General features: G+C 33.2%; 1 protein-coding gene across 3 annotated transcripts in view; it reads right to left on the bottom strand.

The window, feature by feature from the left end:
- Nucleotides 1-18,468, bottom strand: part of MON2 (MON2 homolog, regulator of endosome-to-Golgi trafficking) — a 120,408-nt gene that overhangs the window by 44,921 nt on the left and 57,019 nt on the right. For all 3 annotated transcript variants that reach the window (XM_054580029.1, XM_054580030.1, XM_054580032.1), the window contains 12 exons: nt 18,268-18,452; nt 16,264-16,376; nt 15,825-15,929; nt 15,365-15,445; nt 15,213-15,286; nt 15,037-15,127; nt 13,409-13,510; nt 12,199-12,309; nt 7,680-7,855; nt 5,618-5,780; nt 3,204-3,497; nt 1,266-1,464 (listed from right to left, as the gene is read on the bottom strand). In XM_054580029.1, the coding sequence (XP_054436004.1) occupies nt 1,266-1,464; nt 3,204-3,497; nt 5,618-5,780; nt 7,680-7,855; nt 12,199-12,309; nt 13,409-13,510; nt 15,037-15,127; nt 15,213-15,286; nt 15,365-15,445; nt 15,825-15,929; nt 16,264-16,376; nt 18,268-18,452 (1,694 nt within the window). The remainder of the gene's footprint in view (nt 1-1,265; nt 1,465-3,203; nt 3,498-5,617; nt 5,781-7,679; nt 7,856-12,198; nt 12,310-13,408; nt 13,511-15,036; nt 15,128-15,212; nt 15,287-15,364; nt 15,446-15,824; nt 15,930-16,263; nt 16,377-18,267; nt 18,453-18,468) is intronic.

Raw genomic sequence — 18,468 nt, 5'->3', positions numbered from 1 at the left:
AGAAAAAGAAGCCAAACATAAAATGATAAACTAAAAAATAATATGTAAACATGCTCACAATTATGTGCAAAAGTATTTGTTTATTTTTTTCTACTACCCCTATTGCTACCACCAGATTTGAAGGTACTATAATCTACATCAAGGTTTCTCAATCTCAGTACTATGGACATTTTAGGTTGAATAATTCTTTGATGTGGGGGCTATCCTATGCATTGTAAGATGTGTAGCAGAATCCCAAGCCTCTCTTCTCCAGATGCTGGCAGCACCTGTCCCTTCCTAGTTGTGACATGAAAAAAAAACAAAATACATCTTTAGACATTGACAAATGTTTGAGGGGAAGGAGGGGAGGACAAAATTAGTCCTGGCTGAGAACCACTGATTTATACCAACAGCTTCCTGACAATTCTAATAGTGTCCTGCCATTCTTCCTTGCTGCCATTTCATACCATCCAAAATGATCTTTTAGGACTGCATATCTGATCATGTCATATCATGAATAAAACCTTTTAGTGGTTTTTCACTGCTATTAGAATGAAGTCTCAGATTATGAACATGACCTCCAAAGTTTTGTCTGGTTGGCCTCTACTTTACAATCTGGAATCACACTTTCTGTTGTTTTCTTCATTCCAGACCTTCAACCATACTAGGGTCCTCAACAGGCTTCTCTCTAACTTTACAATCTGGAATCACACTTTCTCTCGTTCTCTTCATTCCAGACCTTCACATATACTAGGGTCCTCAACATCCCCTCCTCAATTCTCTCTTCTTTTACATGTTCTTTCTGCCTCTAAGTCTCTTCACCTTTCATTTTACCTTAGCCTGATGAGCTACTACATACTCTTCAGATCTCAGATAAAATACCACGTTCTTTTGGAAGCCTATCAGGACCTCACTGACCTGGTTAAATACCTATTATAAGCTCACAATACATCGCTTGTATGTAGCATTTACAACTGTAGCAATTTTTCTGTTTTAATGTAGTTATTCTTCTTTTTTCATGCCCATGATGGCAAGGATGGTGCATTTTTTGCTCCTCATTGTATTCCCCAGAGGCTAGCCCATAGTAGGTATCCAATACATATTTTCTCAATAAAATGAATGAAAATAACACTTAGGCACACACCACATATAAACGCAAAGACTAGCAGTTAAGATTATTCCTGGGAAGTAGCATTATATATGAATTTCAAAAAAATCTTCTATATTTTCCCAATTTCCTTTAACATAAATTACTTAGATCACCAGGAAAAGTAATACATACACACCTAAAGGTTGCAGTAAATATCTTCTAGTGTTGAAGATTCTTGCTACTCCAGCCAATGTTAAAACCCACGTCTCAGCCCACTGCTTCTCTGCTGTGTCCCTTGAATGATGAATGAGAATATTGCCACCTCCAGATTCAATCTTTTCTTTGTCTGCAGTGGTAGAAGATTCTCGAACTCGGTCCAATAGATGAAAGAGAACCTAAATATTTATAAAAATACATATAGAAAATAACTGATAACATAGCATGGGAAATTAGGAATTGTTAGAAAAATATAATCCCCATATATTAGAAGAAACTGAGCAACTGAGGTGTTCTTATATTCTTAAGTTTATCCTTAAGGTCATGGAAAATGAAAAGTTAAAATGGATAGAACATTGTCTAAAACTGTTGAAGTGTCCGTGGAGCTTCTATGGAGTAATGTATAAAAAAAGAACAAAACTAATGAGAGAGGTCTAGGCAAAAAATAACAATTATAGGTAACATCTACATAGAAGTTATAACTCACACCTCAAGATTAGATGAAGATACTTGGAAAAATGAAACAGGAAGTAGTTATGATTTGGAGGATGTTTACAATTGAAGAATAGATTTAGAACAAGGAATAGGAACAACAACAAAAAGTAAATAAAGAAGCAGAAGCGTGCTCTGAAACAAACCAAGGAAAGACATTTCAAGGAGAAACTAATCAACAGTGTTAAATGCTACAAAAACAAAAAAATTAGTAGGCTAAGAACTTGGCAATTAGAAGACCACCTGTAGCCTATGAACGATTTCTGTGGTTATCAAAATATGGTCTCAGAATCAGCAGCATTAGCATAATCCAGGAACTCCACAAATATGCAAATTCTCAAGCCTCACACTAAGGGGAAAAGAGTCTGAAATGCTAGAGGACAGTGGGTGGTAGCTCAACAATCTGTGCTTTAACAAGTCCTCTAGATGATTCTGTTACTTGTTAAGGTTTAAGAGACTCTGAAGTAGAATAATATGGAAATCAAATTATAAGGGATAAAGGAGTGCAGGGGAGGCGATGGAAGAAGTTAATCACTGAGAATTAGGCAGCAAAATTAACAATGAAGCTGTTTGAAAGGAAAACAGGAATCAGAGAAAATATCAGTTTGCTTTAAGCAGTAACAGAAACTGAAGCATGGTTGTGATCTGAAGAGCCAGGGGATAAAGTTGGGACAGAAGACACAGGAGGAAGCAAGGCTTTCAATTATTATTAGTGAACATACATTATTATTTTTTTAAGAAGATATTTTGAGGTCTCTGTATTAAATTGAAAGCATTGTTAAATACAATTAAAGTTTACTATGCTGTCTTTTGTCAAATTTACTGATCTAAAAATTCATAAAAGCAGTAAAAATACATAGAATTTTATTAAAATAAAACAGAACAAAAAAGGGAGAGTCTTTTAGCAAAGAGGAGATGCTCACTATTCAGCTATTGACTCTGTAAGAAAGTTTTAAAAAGATTAAAAAAGAACAAAAAAATTGTATATTTAATGAACAAATATGTAGAATTTATCAATTGAAGGTTATTTTTGTTAGATGATTCTGCCAGTAAATGTCACCACTGTTAATATTCTTTTATTCATAAAATTCTCACTTTATTATATTATACTATTTGAATTAGGTGTAGTGGTTTAGGAAGTCCTATTTTTACCACTTGGGAAAACAAGGAGAAAAGGGAAGGGCAAAGGCAGAAATCAGACACAGAGATAAGAGATGAAGACAGAAAAAGAGAGATGAGGTTTAAATATTTAATCTGTTCTGCGTAAGGTACAATTTAAAATATGACAAAGCTAACATTTTCAATTTTGTCAAGTGCACAAATGCATGGAAGTTCATCTTTAAAACTTAATAGGAACAACTTTAATTGAAAAAGTATATAAGTGTGTTCCAATTAAAAGTTGATAACTCAAGCTATTTTACAATACCTTCCAAATAACAGTGTGCCATGTTGAATGCTGTAATAAGGTTCCATGTGCACCAATTGTTGAAAACAGAGTTTGCCCTGCACTTTTCCTGACAGCAGGACGTGGGTCCACACACAGTTCACCCAGTTTTGCATACAAACACAACCAAAGGCAATCAAACGGTGGTGCAGGGTGGAACGGCCGATTTAAAACCACTCCTTTCTCTTCTGCCTGCTTTTGCTGTGCTGCCTCTTCTTTATTTAATTCTTTTTCAATAGTTTCTCCTCTTTGGAAAAAATAATCTGAAATATTCCACTAAAAAGCAAAGTAGAAAAATATCACTTTTTTCAAAATTTTACTTTAAAGACATAAACAAATGTGTAATCTATGGTTGTTTTACCTTTCAGAATAAAACTTCTAAAAATTACTTCAGGAATTTAGTAGAAGGGATCTAATGAAAACATCTCTTCCTCTGTCAAGTGCCTCTATCTGATTTCAGAAAAATATGGGGGAGAAATATTTTGCTAACAATATTTAAAAAAAAATTTAATGTGAAAAATTTCAACAACACAAAAAAATAGGGAAAATATATCAATATGTTGATATACCCAACACTTAGACATAAAAATTGTTAATATTTTGTCATATTTACTTGATGCATATTTTATAATCTCTACTAGAAAAGGGCTTTAAAAAACATTGCCCTGATACCATTATCACCCTAACAAAATTACTAACAATTCCTTAATATCACTGAATAATATTTTATAATTTCATACAAGAGTAATTACTATCTCTGGATATATCTTATGACTTCATTGTCAAGTCAGTAAGGTATACAAATTAATAAGAATTACATCAATGGTCAAAATGTACAGTCCAAAAACTATGAACATAAATATAAAATAAAAGAGGCACTAACTAGTAGAAATCAATACTGAATTAACCGATCACTCTTTGGGAGCAATTATATACATACACAACATGCCTGTTTTTTCCCAGGATTATATTTTTAACAGTAAAATATTAGGTTATCTAGCTTGTGAGGGGTATTTGACTATTAAAACTTCTGAGTTATAATATACATTTAAAAGTGTCTAAATAATTGACTTTAAATAAGTTTATATTGACAACTTTACGTGTTTACTTTGTATGATAGTAACAATATCCTTAGATTTTATCACCTTTATATTCAAAATAAGTAAAATGAGGCTTAGAAGGTCAATAATTTAATTTAACAACAAGAAGCAGACAAAATTAAAATACATATACAAAGTCTGTCCAGAAAAAGTCCAGCCATTGCTAATATAACAAAAATGGTTTGCACGACATTAATGTAACCTGGCAGCCAGGGAGAGTGGCCTGCGATATGCATACATGAACAATGATGACTCCACTGTATTAGTCAGTGGGGGTGGTAGATGCCATTGAGTGAGCATGTGTACTGTGTGGCCATCACATTCAAAATGACTGAGTGAGTAGAGCAATGGATCTGCATCAAATTTTGCATTAAGCTTGAACATTCCTCCATGGAAACTATTTGGATGATTCAAAAGGCTGCAGCTGTGGGCAACTGGTGACTGGCAGCGCCATCACGACAAAGCTCCTGCTCATTCATCACGTCTCCTGCAGCTTTTTGGTGAAATATCAAATCACCCAGGTGACTCAGCCCCCCTACAACCCAGATTTGACCCTCTGCGACTTCTGGCTTTTCCCAAAAATAAAATCATCTTTGAAAGGGAAGAGATTTCAGACTATATCGATGAGATTCAAGGAAATATGACAGGGCAGCTAATGGTAACTGGGAGAACTGTGTGACATCCCAAGGTAGGTGCCTACTTTGAAAGGGACTTAGGCATCACTGTCCTATGTACAATGCTTCTTGTATCTTCTATGTTCTTTAATAAATGTCTCTATTTTTCATATTACATGCTGGATACCTTCTGGACAGACTTCATGTATCTGTTTCTATAGTCTAAACCCGTCATCATCACATGCTGTCTCCTTATAGTTAACAAAGCAGTGGTGATAAATTATAGGACTCTGTAAATGATAAAGCCTTCTATGGAAGCTTCATTTATTATGTAAGTAGTATACGAAAATGTTGCTTCTAAAATAATATTGGAAATCAATTAGCTTTTACACTAGAGTCAACAGTCTTGTATATACTATAATTTGTTTACTAAATTCTCCCAAGACAAACCTTGTAAAAGCCAAATTTCAGCTTAATATATCAAAATTACTCCACATAGTCTGCTATTAATGAATTATTTCTTAAATGATGTCATTTAATTCTTAATGTAAGATATGTTTGGTATTTCAGAGTTATTTAAATGACTCTTACAGAGCCAAAAGCATATTTACTTAGCATTCACTTCAACTGCAAATAGTAATTTCTAGATTATATATATTATAAGAAAAGCAGTGATACTTACCAATAAACCTATGGAAGTTAAACTAATATTAAGTTCTTGATTATGAAGCCCAAAGCTACCTGCAACATCTACAACTATCTGCAGGCAAGTGCAAGGCATGGTTGGTAGAAAATCTGTCACAACCAACTGAAGACACTGAAATGCAGTTCGTATCAAGGATTCTCTGAAAACACAAAAGAAAATAAATCTATTCTCATGCATTTAAAAGAAATGTAAGGGGAAATACCTTACAGTAATCTGAACCATGCAAAATTGTTTTAAAATTTGAACAAGAAAATCTTTTCTACTATAGATGATATAGTATAGTATACTTCAAAATTTATATAGAATTTAGAAAGATATGCTTATTTAAAATTAATTTAAAGTTTCACAGGTATAAGAAATAAAAACAGTGGACTAGAAAAAGGAACGGAAAATGTGTATTAATGCCATATTATTTCTATTTGTATTCTGCACCAACTAGCCCAAGAAAACTTAAGACACTGAATGAGAAAATCAATTGCCTACAACTCCTTTCTTACCACTGTAGCCCCAGTATCTGGCACAATGCTTAGCATATATAAATATACACAATGAAATATTCACTGAATAAAAATTAGTTCCTTATTCTTTTATAGCTATACTGTATCTTATTTTAAAATTCTACATCTAGTCTATAAAAGAGTAATTTTGTATTTCATATAAAAAATAAGTATTTTGTTTTTAAGATAAATTCTGGTGGTGAAAATGATGAAGAAAATGAATTATAATAGCTAACATGTAGAGTGGTTACTATGTCAGGCACTTTCTAATAAGCGTTTTACATGTGTTAATTAATTTCATCCTTACAACAGCATCCTATTTTATAGCTGCACTGCAGGTTGGGAGAAGATACTTCAGCTTCATTTAGGCTATGGCTGATCTCTTTTTACTTTAATCATCTCAATATTTTGTAGGACTTAAGGAAATTTATTACTACAGGCAAATTTTAAAAATTAAATTTCCATAATAGTTTCAAGCATCTCAATCATGTAAAACTTCTAAACCAGTCATCAAAACAAGATATTATGAATTCTCCTGCAGAATTATAAAGAAATACATCCAAATGTCTGCTAACTCCACTGCAATGGTCTACCTTAAATTACACAAACCCAAACATTTACTCCAAATGCGCATTCCCTATTTAGTTAATGATACTATCATTCCCAGAGCTAAGTCGGAAATCTGGGAGTCATTCTTGATTCCATTTCCTATTTCCCCTTTTCCCCTATGGTCAACCTGTTTAGTAGCTCAAGTCCACCTCCTCTTTTCTATTTCTAGAGAGCATTGCAGGCTTTCCCATCCACTCCTCCATGCTGATTGACACAGTAACGTGTCTCAAATGCACATCAGATCACATCACTCCTCTGATTAAAAGCTGAAAATGCCTCACAAATGTATTGAGAGCAAGTCCAAATAGTTTATAAAAGCATATAGTATCCTTCATAATTTGGGTTCTGCCCTTCTCCAGGGACACAGTCCCTCTCCCATTGGAGTCCTGTTCTTCTGCGGCATAAGGAACTACTCTCTTACTGTAATATCCTACTTATAGGGCTTGTTCCTTTTTCATAGGGTTCTATTTTTAGAGCAGAAACTATTTATCTGTGTAATCAGAATAACTAGCAAACACAGTATTTAGAATATAGTAGGCACAGAAAAAATGAGTAATAAATGAACAAATCAATGAAAAAGTCACTTAAAAGCAATTTCTTAGACTAATATATGCGAAGAGGTTAAGTCCTAGATGCAAATATTTAACAAAAAGTCCAATCTTTTAATGTGTTACAGTTTGTTAGACTGATATATTTATCTTATAAGAACCTCATATTCTTGTACAAATATCAAATAAATGGTAATTTTTCCATCCTTCCAAAACAAAGGTGAGCCCTAATAATTCACTGTAGTCACTTGAGGGTAGAGCTAAGAAACTATAGATCTTGAACTTAAGCAGGAAGGGCATACATAAAAAATTACCACTACTACAAGAACCTAGGATAGATTTCCCTTTTCTATTACTTTTTGGATGTTAATTTTAAACACTTACCCTTGATCATTTCTGATTGCTCCCATGACTCCAAGCACTAATGGCCATCCAGGCCCAAGACTATCTCCCTGACTTTGAAGAATCTGCAACACACATTCTAATTGCTTGAGTCGAATATCTGGATGGTTAATACAGGACATCTCCTTTAATGGGTTCAGTAAAAGCAATTGCAGCCTCTGAAAAGGGGGCAAGAAACTAATTAAAATAAGAAGCCCCAAAAGACAAAAAGACTCTGCTGTTCCTTTTTAGTTTAAATTTACCTCCACTCAGATTTGCAATGGTAAATAGAAATCTTTCTAGTAAAATAAACATTGACTATAATTTTTCTAACACTAATCATCAGAGGTTATTTTGTTATCTATATCTTTTTTTAAACAAGAGAAAATAAAAATCAATCTTTAGATGTTAAGATATTAATTACAGACCCATATAGAAATGAATCTCACGAAAGAAAATATATCTATGCAATATCTAGCTCTATGTTGAGAAAGGAAAACAATTTCCAATTTCTAAAATTGCCTTTCATTTACTGTATTAATGAATACCCTATGTATTTAAATTTGAAATTCTTAATACTCCTAAAAAATGAATAACTGGTAAACAAAGATGACAGATAACCAAAAATCTGCTGGAAAGTTAAAAACAGAAAGGATGGAAGGAAGGGAGGGAAGGAGGGAGGGAGGGAGGGAGAGAAGAAGGGGGGGAGGGAGGGAGGAACTCCATTCTCTCAGCATCTGAAAGCACTTGCTTCATTTTTTTTTTTTTAATCCTTACCCAAGGACATTTTTTTCATTGCTTTTAGAGAGAGAACAGGAGAGAGAGAAACACTGACTGGTTGCCTCCTGTAAATGCCCAGAATGGGGACTGAATGCACAACTCAAGCATGTGCTCTGACTGGGAATAAAACCCACAACCCTTTGGTACAGGATGACGCTCTAACCAAATGAGCCACACCAGTCAATGCTCACTGCTTCATTTTTAATTTCCTTCTCTCTGAAATGAATGAATAAAAGATTCATTTATTTGGTTCACGACTGAACACACATTTGTTAACTTCCCATTCTGTGCCAGGTATTAAGCTGGACAGTAAGGATATACATAAGAAAGGTTTTTCCTTAAAAATATTTTATTGTTATTCTGTTACAATTGTCCCAAATATTTCCCCTTTGCCCTCCTCTGCCTGTCCCAGTCCCCACTCCCAGTCATTCCCTACCCTGTTGTTCATGTCCATGGGCTGTTCATACATATTCCTTGACTATTCCCTTCCCCTTCTTTTCACCCTTATCCCTCCCTCCACTCTCTTCAGGTCACTGTCAGTCTGTTCCAAGCTTCCATTCCTCTGGTTCTATTTTGCTTGTTAACTTATTTGTTCATTAGATTCCTCTTATAGGTGAGATCATATGGTATTTGTCTTTCACCAACTGGTTTATTTCACTTAGCATAATAGTCTCCAGTTCCATCCACACTGTTGCAAAAAGTAGGAGTTCCTTCTTTCTTTCTGCTGTGTAGTATTCCATTGTGTACGTATCCACATTTTTTAATCCACTGTATCCACAGTTTTTTTATCCATTCATTTACCGATGGGCACTTAGGCTGTTTCCAGCACTTGGCTATTGTAAATAGCACTACTATGAACACAGAGGTGCATAGGTTCTTTTGAATTGGTGTTTCAGGATTCTTAAGAGTATATTCACAGCAGTGGAATTGCTGGGTCAAAAGGCAGTTCCATTTTTAGTTTTCTGAGGAAATTCCATACTGTTTTCCACAGTGGCTGCACCAGTCTGCATTCCCACCAACAGTGTACTGGGTTCCCTTTTCTTCACATCCTTGCCAGCACTTGTTTGTTGATTTATTAATGATGACCATTCTGACTAGTGTGAGGTGATATTTCATTGTGGTCTTAATTTGCATCTTTCTGATGGTTAGTGATGTTGAGCAGCCTTTCGTATGTCTATGGGTGATCTGTATGTCCTTCTTGGAGAAGTGTCAATTCAGGTCCTTTGCCCATTTTTTCATTGGATTGTTTGACTTCCTGGTGTTGAGTTGTTCACGTTCTTTATATATTTTGGAGATCAAACCCTTGTCTGAACTATCATTGGCAAATATGTTCTCCCATATGGTTGGTTTTCTTTTTGTTTTGATGATGGTTTCTTTAGCCATGTAGAAGTTTTTTAATTTGATGTAGTCCTTTCTGTTTATTTTCCCCTTTATTTTCCTTGCCCTAGGAGATATATTAGCAAAATTATTGTCATGAGGGATATCTGAAATTTTACTGCCTAGGTTTTCCTTTAGGACTTTTAGAGTGTCATGACTTAAAATTAAGTCTTTTATCCTTTTTGAGTTTTTTCTGGTAATGATGTAAGCTGGTGGCTGAGTTTCATTTTTTTGCATGTACCAGTCCAGTTTTCCCAACTCCATTTATTGAAGAGGCTATTTTCACTCCATTTTATGTTCCTACCCCCTTTGTCAAATATTAATTGACCATAGAGACATGGGTTTATTTCTGGGCTTTCTATTCTGTTCCACTGATCTATGTTTCTGTTCTTATGTTAGTACCAAACTGTTTTGAGTACAGGGGCCTTGTAGTATAGTTTGATATCAGGTATTGTAATCCCTCTTTGTTCTTCTTCCTCAAGATTGCTGAGGCTATTTGAGGTCTTTTTTGGTTCCATATAAACTTTTGAAATATTTGTTCTAGATCTGTAAGATGTGCCATTGGTATTTTAATAGGAACTGCGTTGAATCTATAGATTGTTTTGGGTAGTAGACATTTTAATGAGGTTAATTCTTCCAATCCATGAACATGGTATATGCTTCCATTTATTAGTACCTTTCTTAATTTCTTTCTTGAGTGTTCTGTTGTGTACTGAGTATAGATCTTTTACCTCCTTGGTTAATTTTATTTCCAGGTACTTTATTTTTCTTGTTGCTATAGCAAATAGGATTTTTTCCCCTAGTTTCTATTTCTGATATTTCATTGTTGGTATACAAGAATGTCATCAATTTCTGAATATTGACTTGGTATCCTGCTATTTTGCCAAATTCACTTATTAGATTGAGTTGTTTTCTGATGGAGTCTATAGGATTTTCTATGGACACTATCATGTCATCTGCAAATAATGAGACAGTTTTACTTCCTCCTTTCCAATATGAATGCCTTCCATTTTTTTTTTCTTGTCTGATTACCGTGGCTAGAACCTCCAGGACTATGTGAACAAGAGTGGTGAAAGCGGACACACTTGTCTTGTTCCTGATCTTAAGGGGAAAGCTTTTAGTTTTTGCCCATTGAGTATGATGCTGGAGGTAGGTTTCTTGTATATGACCATTATTATGTTGAGGTATGCTCCCTGTATTCTCACTTTGTTGAGTGTTTTTATCATTAATGGGCACTGGATTTTTTTTTTATCAAATGCTTCTTCAGCATCTATTGATATGATCATGTGATTTTTGCCTATCATTTTGTTTATATGGTGTATTACATTCATTTATTTGTGTATATTGTACCATCCTTGCATCCCTGGGATGAACCCCACTTGATCATGGTGTATGATCTTTTTAATGTATTGCTGGATCCACATTGCCAATATTTTGTTCAGGATTTTAGCACCTATGTTCATCAGCAATATTGGCCTGTAGTTTTCTTTCTTTGTTGTGTCTTTATCTAGTTTTGAAATTATGAAAACACTGGCCTTGTAAAAAGAGTTTGGGAGTCTTTCCTAAACACGGGTTTTCTTTTCAAATAAATTGCAGTAGGAAAAAAAATGTGAAATTCCTAAAATAAAATCTCTATAGAAATGTAGAACTTTTCTGTTTTGTTCATCATTCTATTCCAAAATATAAAACACTATCTGGCATACAGTATATATTCAAGAAGTATTTGATGAATAAATTGGTAAAATGCAATCACAATACAGTAAGATAATGACAATGAAGGCAATTAAATGCATTATTCCTAATCAATCTTCAAACAATAAAGCTTTGGTGTACTTTTGGAAAACTGTATTAGATATACGTGAATGATTAGGGGAGTCAGGACAAAGGACTCAAGAGTAATGTAAACTAAGAAAGTATAAAATAACTTCTTAAATTACTGAAAAATAAAAATCTATTTCATTGTGCTGGCCTCTCCTGCCACTTGTTTTCTCCCCATGCAAGAGTAATGAGAGAGATAAAGTCAGAGACAGGTAAGGACCAAAGGAAAACAGACTAATAAAGTAAGGCCCCAAAATGAGGACTGCACACTGAAACTTCTATGCTGGGGGACCAATTTTAGGTATCTTATTAACTTAGTTCTATATCATGCACAAGAAAGTTTTTATAATTTTAGAAAAAGGTAATCTCAAAAAAACTAGGTGTATCAACCTTCCCTAAGAGCTCCATAGCCTACATACAAGAGATTATTAAGCAACAAAACCCACTTTCAGAATATCAGACATTTGGTAGATTAAGAAAAAAATTACATATGGAAAAAGTTGATTTTACATTAAACATTCTTTTTAAAAAAAGATGTTTTTTCTACCTGGTTTTGTGAAAGTGGAGGTTCATGGTTAAATGTTAATCCTGCTTTAATAAGTGAAGTTAAAGCTTCTGCTCCCCATTCTCTCATTCGAGAATTTGGATGCTGGCAGACCTGAAGGTAAATACATTGACCAAAAATTAAATAAATAATTTATATACTTAAGCTCCCACATCAATTTGAGAAAAGAAAAATGAAAACATTACATTTTTTTATTCCTACACATTGAAAACATTACATCAAATATTTATCAATAAGAGTTGAAGAAAATATTATATCTAAATATAAGTAAGCTTACCTTCTGAATAATGGGCAAGAGGAAGCAATAGAGAGACAGGAGATAAAAGATGAAACTAAGCAAGTCACAGAAAATAGAAGAATTCATAAAAGTAAATGATGTCATTAGAGTAAACAAAGGAAGCAGATACTTATATCCCTAATTAGGTCTACCTTCATAAATAATGTGCTATAATTTGAGAAACATATTTTTTGTCATTTGAGAATGTCCATAATAAAGAAATCTGCATATGTCCTTTAATAGCTCATAAAGTAATCCCAATGAAATGGAAAAAATATAAAAGAAAGGCACAGGAACGTTTGTTTTTCTTAAGATTAATACCTTTCTTTGATTAGTAAACTACTATAAAATGATCACAATATCCTAAATCTAAGCTGCATATATATACATGTATACTGACCGAAGGAGCTGTTATTAAGAAGAAGCTAATTATTAAGAATCATCCCAACTTGAATACAAGAGATTACAAATTCAGATAAAATCCCCTGGCGCTATCTATAATTAATGATACTACCCAGGTTTTTCCCTTTGTAAAAGATCTATCTGATAATCATATGAAAAGGCTATAAAGGAACAGTGTTTACTACTAACTCAGCCCCCAATTGGCTTGAAGTTTCAGAACTAGCTGATAATGGGGTGATTAAAAGATTTTAAAATAAAAGGGGTCCCAAGCTAACAGCTAAGGAGACTGCAGAAATTTTGTTGCTCTACGGTCCATTTTCAGCCAAAAACAGAAGGAACCTATTCCTTTAACAAGGCAAGGGACTTCATTTAGTCCGTGATAAAATACAATGATATAAGTACAGGAAAAAAAGTTAATCCTGACTTTGCATATGGTTATCCAGAATCTTTAGCTCATTGTTTATGTCTTTATTCTTAAAAAAATAAATAGAATAATTTTTAAAAAGAGGTTACCTCAAGTAGATGGCCAGTTAGAGGTCTCCACAGAATTTCTATTCGGTGCATGTTAACTAGACCAGTTTCTAACAATTTAGCAACAGCAAAAAGAGATGGTTCCTAGAGAGAAAACATATTTCAGTTTAACTTTAGAAGAAGAATTTTGGTAAATAAAACAATAAAAATCCATCAAAAAACATTTTTATAAAGTTTATACTGAATATTTTTATAACTTTTTATTTCTAGTCCATAATTAGCTCTTCATTTTGCTAAATTATATCTAAAATGGAGAGATGTGAACACATTATCATAGAAGTCATTTTTATTCTAGTGTCCATTTTCTCAGCATTTGTTCCCTCCAACCGTCTCGGAAATATCACACCTATTCTTACCACTAATAACAATCAAATCTCTAATTTCTTTAGTTCTCATTGATAATGACTTTTTTTAAAGGTTTTTAAAAATTGATTTGGGAGAGAGAGAAAAGACAGGGAAGGGGAGAGTGAGTCAGAGAGAGAAATATTGATTTTTGTTCCACTTATTTATGCATTTATTGGTTGATTCTTTGATGTGCCCTGACTGGGGATCAAACCCACAACCCTGGCATATCGGGATGATGCTCCAATGAACTAAGCGACTTGGCCAGGGCTAATCTTGACTTCTTGTAACATTTTTCTCTTTTGATTTCCATGATACTGCCCTTTCCTACCTATCTAAATCTTACCATTCTTTCAATTTCCAGCTCCAATCACACTAATTCATCTTGATAATCTTAATTCATGTTAGTAGAAATGTGTACCAAAAATGTCTAAAATTGTAATAAGGATCCAGAGAATTAGTGTTATATCACTTACTACTATACTATTTATTTAGACTCTTGCTCCACCTTAACTGCCACTTAACCATGAGCCAAGTAATTAACATGCTCTTTGAAAGTAGAAATCTTGTATTTTCTAGCAGTGGCATGTACATAGCAAGCACTGTACTTGTTGAGTGAATACATTCCCAAGACATCATCATATAAACTGGCTAAAATTTGATTTTAAAAAGTTTAAAATATTAAAGACATTTTACTTTTGTTTTAAGAATTAATCTTAAAGATATAGAATTATTGAGGATAACAAGAAATTTATTACTTCAATATATTTTATATTATTCTTGACTTGATCTGGAGTGAACTATAATACATATTTTTAAACACTTGAATGTCTCTGTAATTCTTTAGCTATCTGCTATAATATACAAAACATTGCCTGAATAGATCTTATTGGTTAATCTTTAAATGAGTCACATGAGCCTTGATGACAAGCCACAGTATACAGAATTATAATTAAGGACTGGGCAAAATTATAATTAAAGAATACATGAAACACAGTTTCTTCTTCTATTATTGTTTTCCATATGAAGAACTGTAAGCCTACTTTTGCCTCATCCTATACATACAGGGACATATCACAAGCCAAATCATGTTCTCTTCACTGCTCCCTCAACAAATAACAACCATAAGTGATAAAAATTCCAGCGTAGGGTTGGCCTACAAAGTATTGGTCCCACTAGTAAGACACTCATATCATAATGAGTATACAACTAATTTATAATAACTAAATAATAGATCATATTTAAAACAAAAAGGTAGAATATCATACCTTATTATTTCCATAAGCCATATCCATTGCTTCTAGGGATAAGGAGCAAAGTGCATTTATTAAATGATGCAATGATACGTCATCAAGGTACCTGAAATAAAAAATGAAATAAGACATTCTGATCTAAAACATACAGTTAAAAATTGTTTCTAACAATTTAAAAACCTGACTCTTACTGTGAGCTTTCAAACAGTCTTGAAAGGATATTGGAAATCACTGGTAAATCTGTCATCACTGCTGTTGTCAGAACCTAAGAAAAGAATAAAAGTAAAGGTAACATATAAACATTTTGGGAAGCACTAATTGAGTAAGAATGACTAGAACTTACTGTACTGGGTCCTTCTACAGCTCTCCCAGGTTTCAAGGCACCACCACTACTAGGCTTTAATCCCAGAATCCATACGAGATGCTGAAAAAAATATTTTTTAAAAATTAAAGAAATTTTTGAACATAAAGATCCTAATAATTAAAACTAAAATCCAGTATAACTTTTAAAAACTAAAATTAAGTAGTAGCTTGTAATAACTAAATTTAAATCACTAATTAATACACATATAAAATACTTATTATATCAAGCATAAGTGGTGGTAGAACTTAGGCCATTATGAGACGTATTCCATTATTTCATACAATATAAGCCATGTCTTCTTTCCTTTCCAACTTTCCTTTTTTCATATTTAATGCCTATTCCTTCAGCTATTCAAAGTACCAATGGGCACTGTTTAGTTTATTGTTAGCACTCAGATATAAAAATAATACTGACGTCTGACCCAGAGACCACAACATACCTGCAGAGTTGCCAAGACAAGTTGCCATGATGTTCCAAGAACAGCCCCATGACAATGTGCCAAGTTAAGTAAAGTCCTCATACACTGGATATTTTTGGAAGTTAACTATATTTTAAAAAGATAGAACTGTTACACATTCTTGAAAATTAAAAGCTTATAAAGAAGCATTAACACATTCAAACTGTTAAAAAATAAAAACAAAAATATTAAGAAAATAGGTTTGGATGGTTTTGTATAGAACAAATTCATTTGCTTCAAGTTGTTATCATAGTTGGTTTCGATAATGTCAACTGAACATTCATCTAATTTTTTATAAAGATAACACCCAGGTCAAAGAAAGTAAATAAGTATAAAGATGAATTTCGGCAAACATACCAAAAAAGGTACAAAAGTTTCTTTCAAAGTTAATTGGTAACAAAGAAAAGAACAAGTACTTTACCATTACTGTTCCTTGAGGCTGGACTGCTAGGGGTTGACCCACTGCCACTACTTGCTGGTGAGATTCACTTGATGGACTTATCATCATAACATTTTGGCCCTGAATGGAATATGCTACAACAGAAAAGAATACCTAAATAATTCAGAAATACTTTTTATGTTGCATTCAAAGTAATGTTACATTTTAAGATATTAACTTGATTACACTAAGTTCAACTATGACACTTAGTTACCTATATGCAAACATTTTTAAAATTTAGGAAGTGCAAAAACAAAGCCAAGTTAGGCAAATATTACATAGTTTTCTATGTAACTTTTACAAATTATAAAACTTTGGTAGATTTCTTCAAAACCACTTAGAATTAGGACACTATTTTTAACTTGTATTCCCAGGAAACTTTTCTGTTAGAGGCCAAAATTCACATTTTCAGTTTAAAAACTGAATTATCATATTGAAATATATTTATATTGCATGTAACAAAGTAAAAAATGTGTAATAAAGCTGGTCATAGCCCAGTATCTGCAAATTGTATGGGACCATTCTAAATATAACATAAAATTATATAATACTGGCCTGATGCAAGAGATTAGTAAATTAGGTAAATGTACCCTCTGCATTTCCTAGTTTTAGGAGTGATTCTCAAATGTCCTTCACATCTGTATACGAACAAATGTTAAGTGTCAACAGCTTTTTTTGTAATCTAAAGTTTTCTTTCTTTAGCTTAGATCAGGGCCTGAAGATTTACCAAAATCCTGAAAATTAAAAAACTTATACCATATCAATATCCCAGGGCTCTCTTCTACTCAAGTCACAAAACTTTTCCTTTCAGTTCAATACCCAGAAGCCAAAGTATTATTACACTTATAGAAACTCCAGGAGTGGTGTAAAATAATCAATCAATCAATACATAAATAAATCAGGCTCTCAGGTTAAAAGCAAATTAACTAGTTATACTTTTTGTGGCATTTGTTTCTTCACATTCCTAGGGAAGAGAGGACAGAGAGAGGGATCCCTTGAAATTTTCAGAGAACATAGTTTCTTTCCACAGCTGGCTACAAAGAACACTGGAGATTCCCAAGGCAATCAATACTGCAAAGAAAAACCTCAGCCCGCACCCTCCCACCCCTGCTCAACTCAACAGTAAACATTTGCAAACACTAGGATGCGTCCAGGTAGAACTGAATATGGAAAAAGATATGTAAACCTTTGTGTTTTTGTTTAAATAATTTAACAATTGAGTTTCCCTTTTTATAGTTAACAGAAAAATTATATTGATAAGGCATGAGATGGAAAAACTTCAAAACTTGACACAATCTTACAAAAGAGAGCTTTACAAACTCCAATTAGCAGTTTTGCACACTTGATAATATTCCTGTAACTTTATGTGAAGAAACTATGTGGCAAAGAAGTATTTGACTTTCTTTTCCATGAATCAATAAAATCAATATAATCCTAAAGTTATATTTTATGTGCATTTAAAATGTTTATGTAAATTTTATTAATTTTTAAAAAAATTTTACTCTAATTCTGCTTAATACTTTCTTCTAACAAGACACCTGGATCTGGGGTTTTATTATTTGGGCAGCAGCTATGCATAAAAAAAATATAAATAAATAAAAATAAAAAAACATAAATTGATCTGAAAGTATTCAACAAGAAAAAAAATTTTTTGAGTATCAACTTAATCTAAGTGGTTGCAAACATTACAGTTCTACAAACAAACCATCATTTCAACCACGCTATAATTTACAAAGGATTTCCAGACATCTTCTTTTATCCTCCCAATTGTTATTTTAAATTGGTGTTATTCTCCCCTACCCTCATTTCCACTATTTTAAAAAGACGGGAAGAAATTGAAGTTCAAGGATATTAGCTTCTCACAGGGGTCACAGAGTCCATGAGTAGAAAAGCAGAGCCTTGAACTCAGAATTTTTATAATCCTTCCTCTGTGCCATGTCCCCGCAAAACTAGATGAATAGAATTTTGAATAAACTGAAGACTTACATTTGTTGGAAAGTGTGGCTGCAGTGGTGGTATTCAATACAGTAAGAGCATAATGGGGAGGCAGGGAACCTTTGCATATTGCAGTTATAAAGGCATCTCTTGAAGTTACTAGGCCCAGTCTTCCACAAAGAGCAGCCATAGTCAGCTCAGCTTTTAAAATATTCTCAGTGGCAGCTTCATCTGTGCTGAAAAAAAATAAAG

Source organism: Pteronotus mesoamericanus, unplaced genomic scaffold, assembly GCF_021234165.1.
Source record: "Pteronotus mesoamericanus isolate MK-2021 breed Mesoamerican mustached bat unplaced genomic scaffold, CSHL_Meso_final contig_56, whole genome shotgun sequence".
NCBI classification, from domain to species: domain Eukaryota; kingdom Metazoa; phylum Chordata; class Mammalia; order Chiroptera; family Mormoopidae; genus Pteronotus; species Pteronotus mesoamericanus.
The sequence above is the reverse complement of the archived record's forward strand: the minus strand, read 5'-3'. Positions and strand labels throughout refer to the sequence as shown.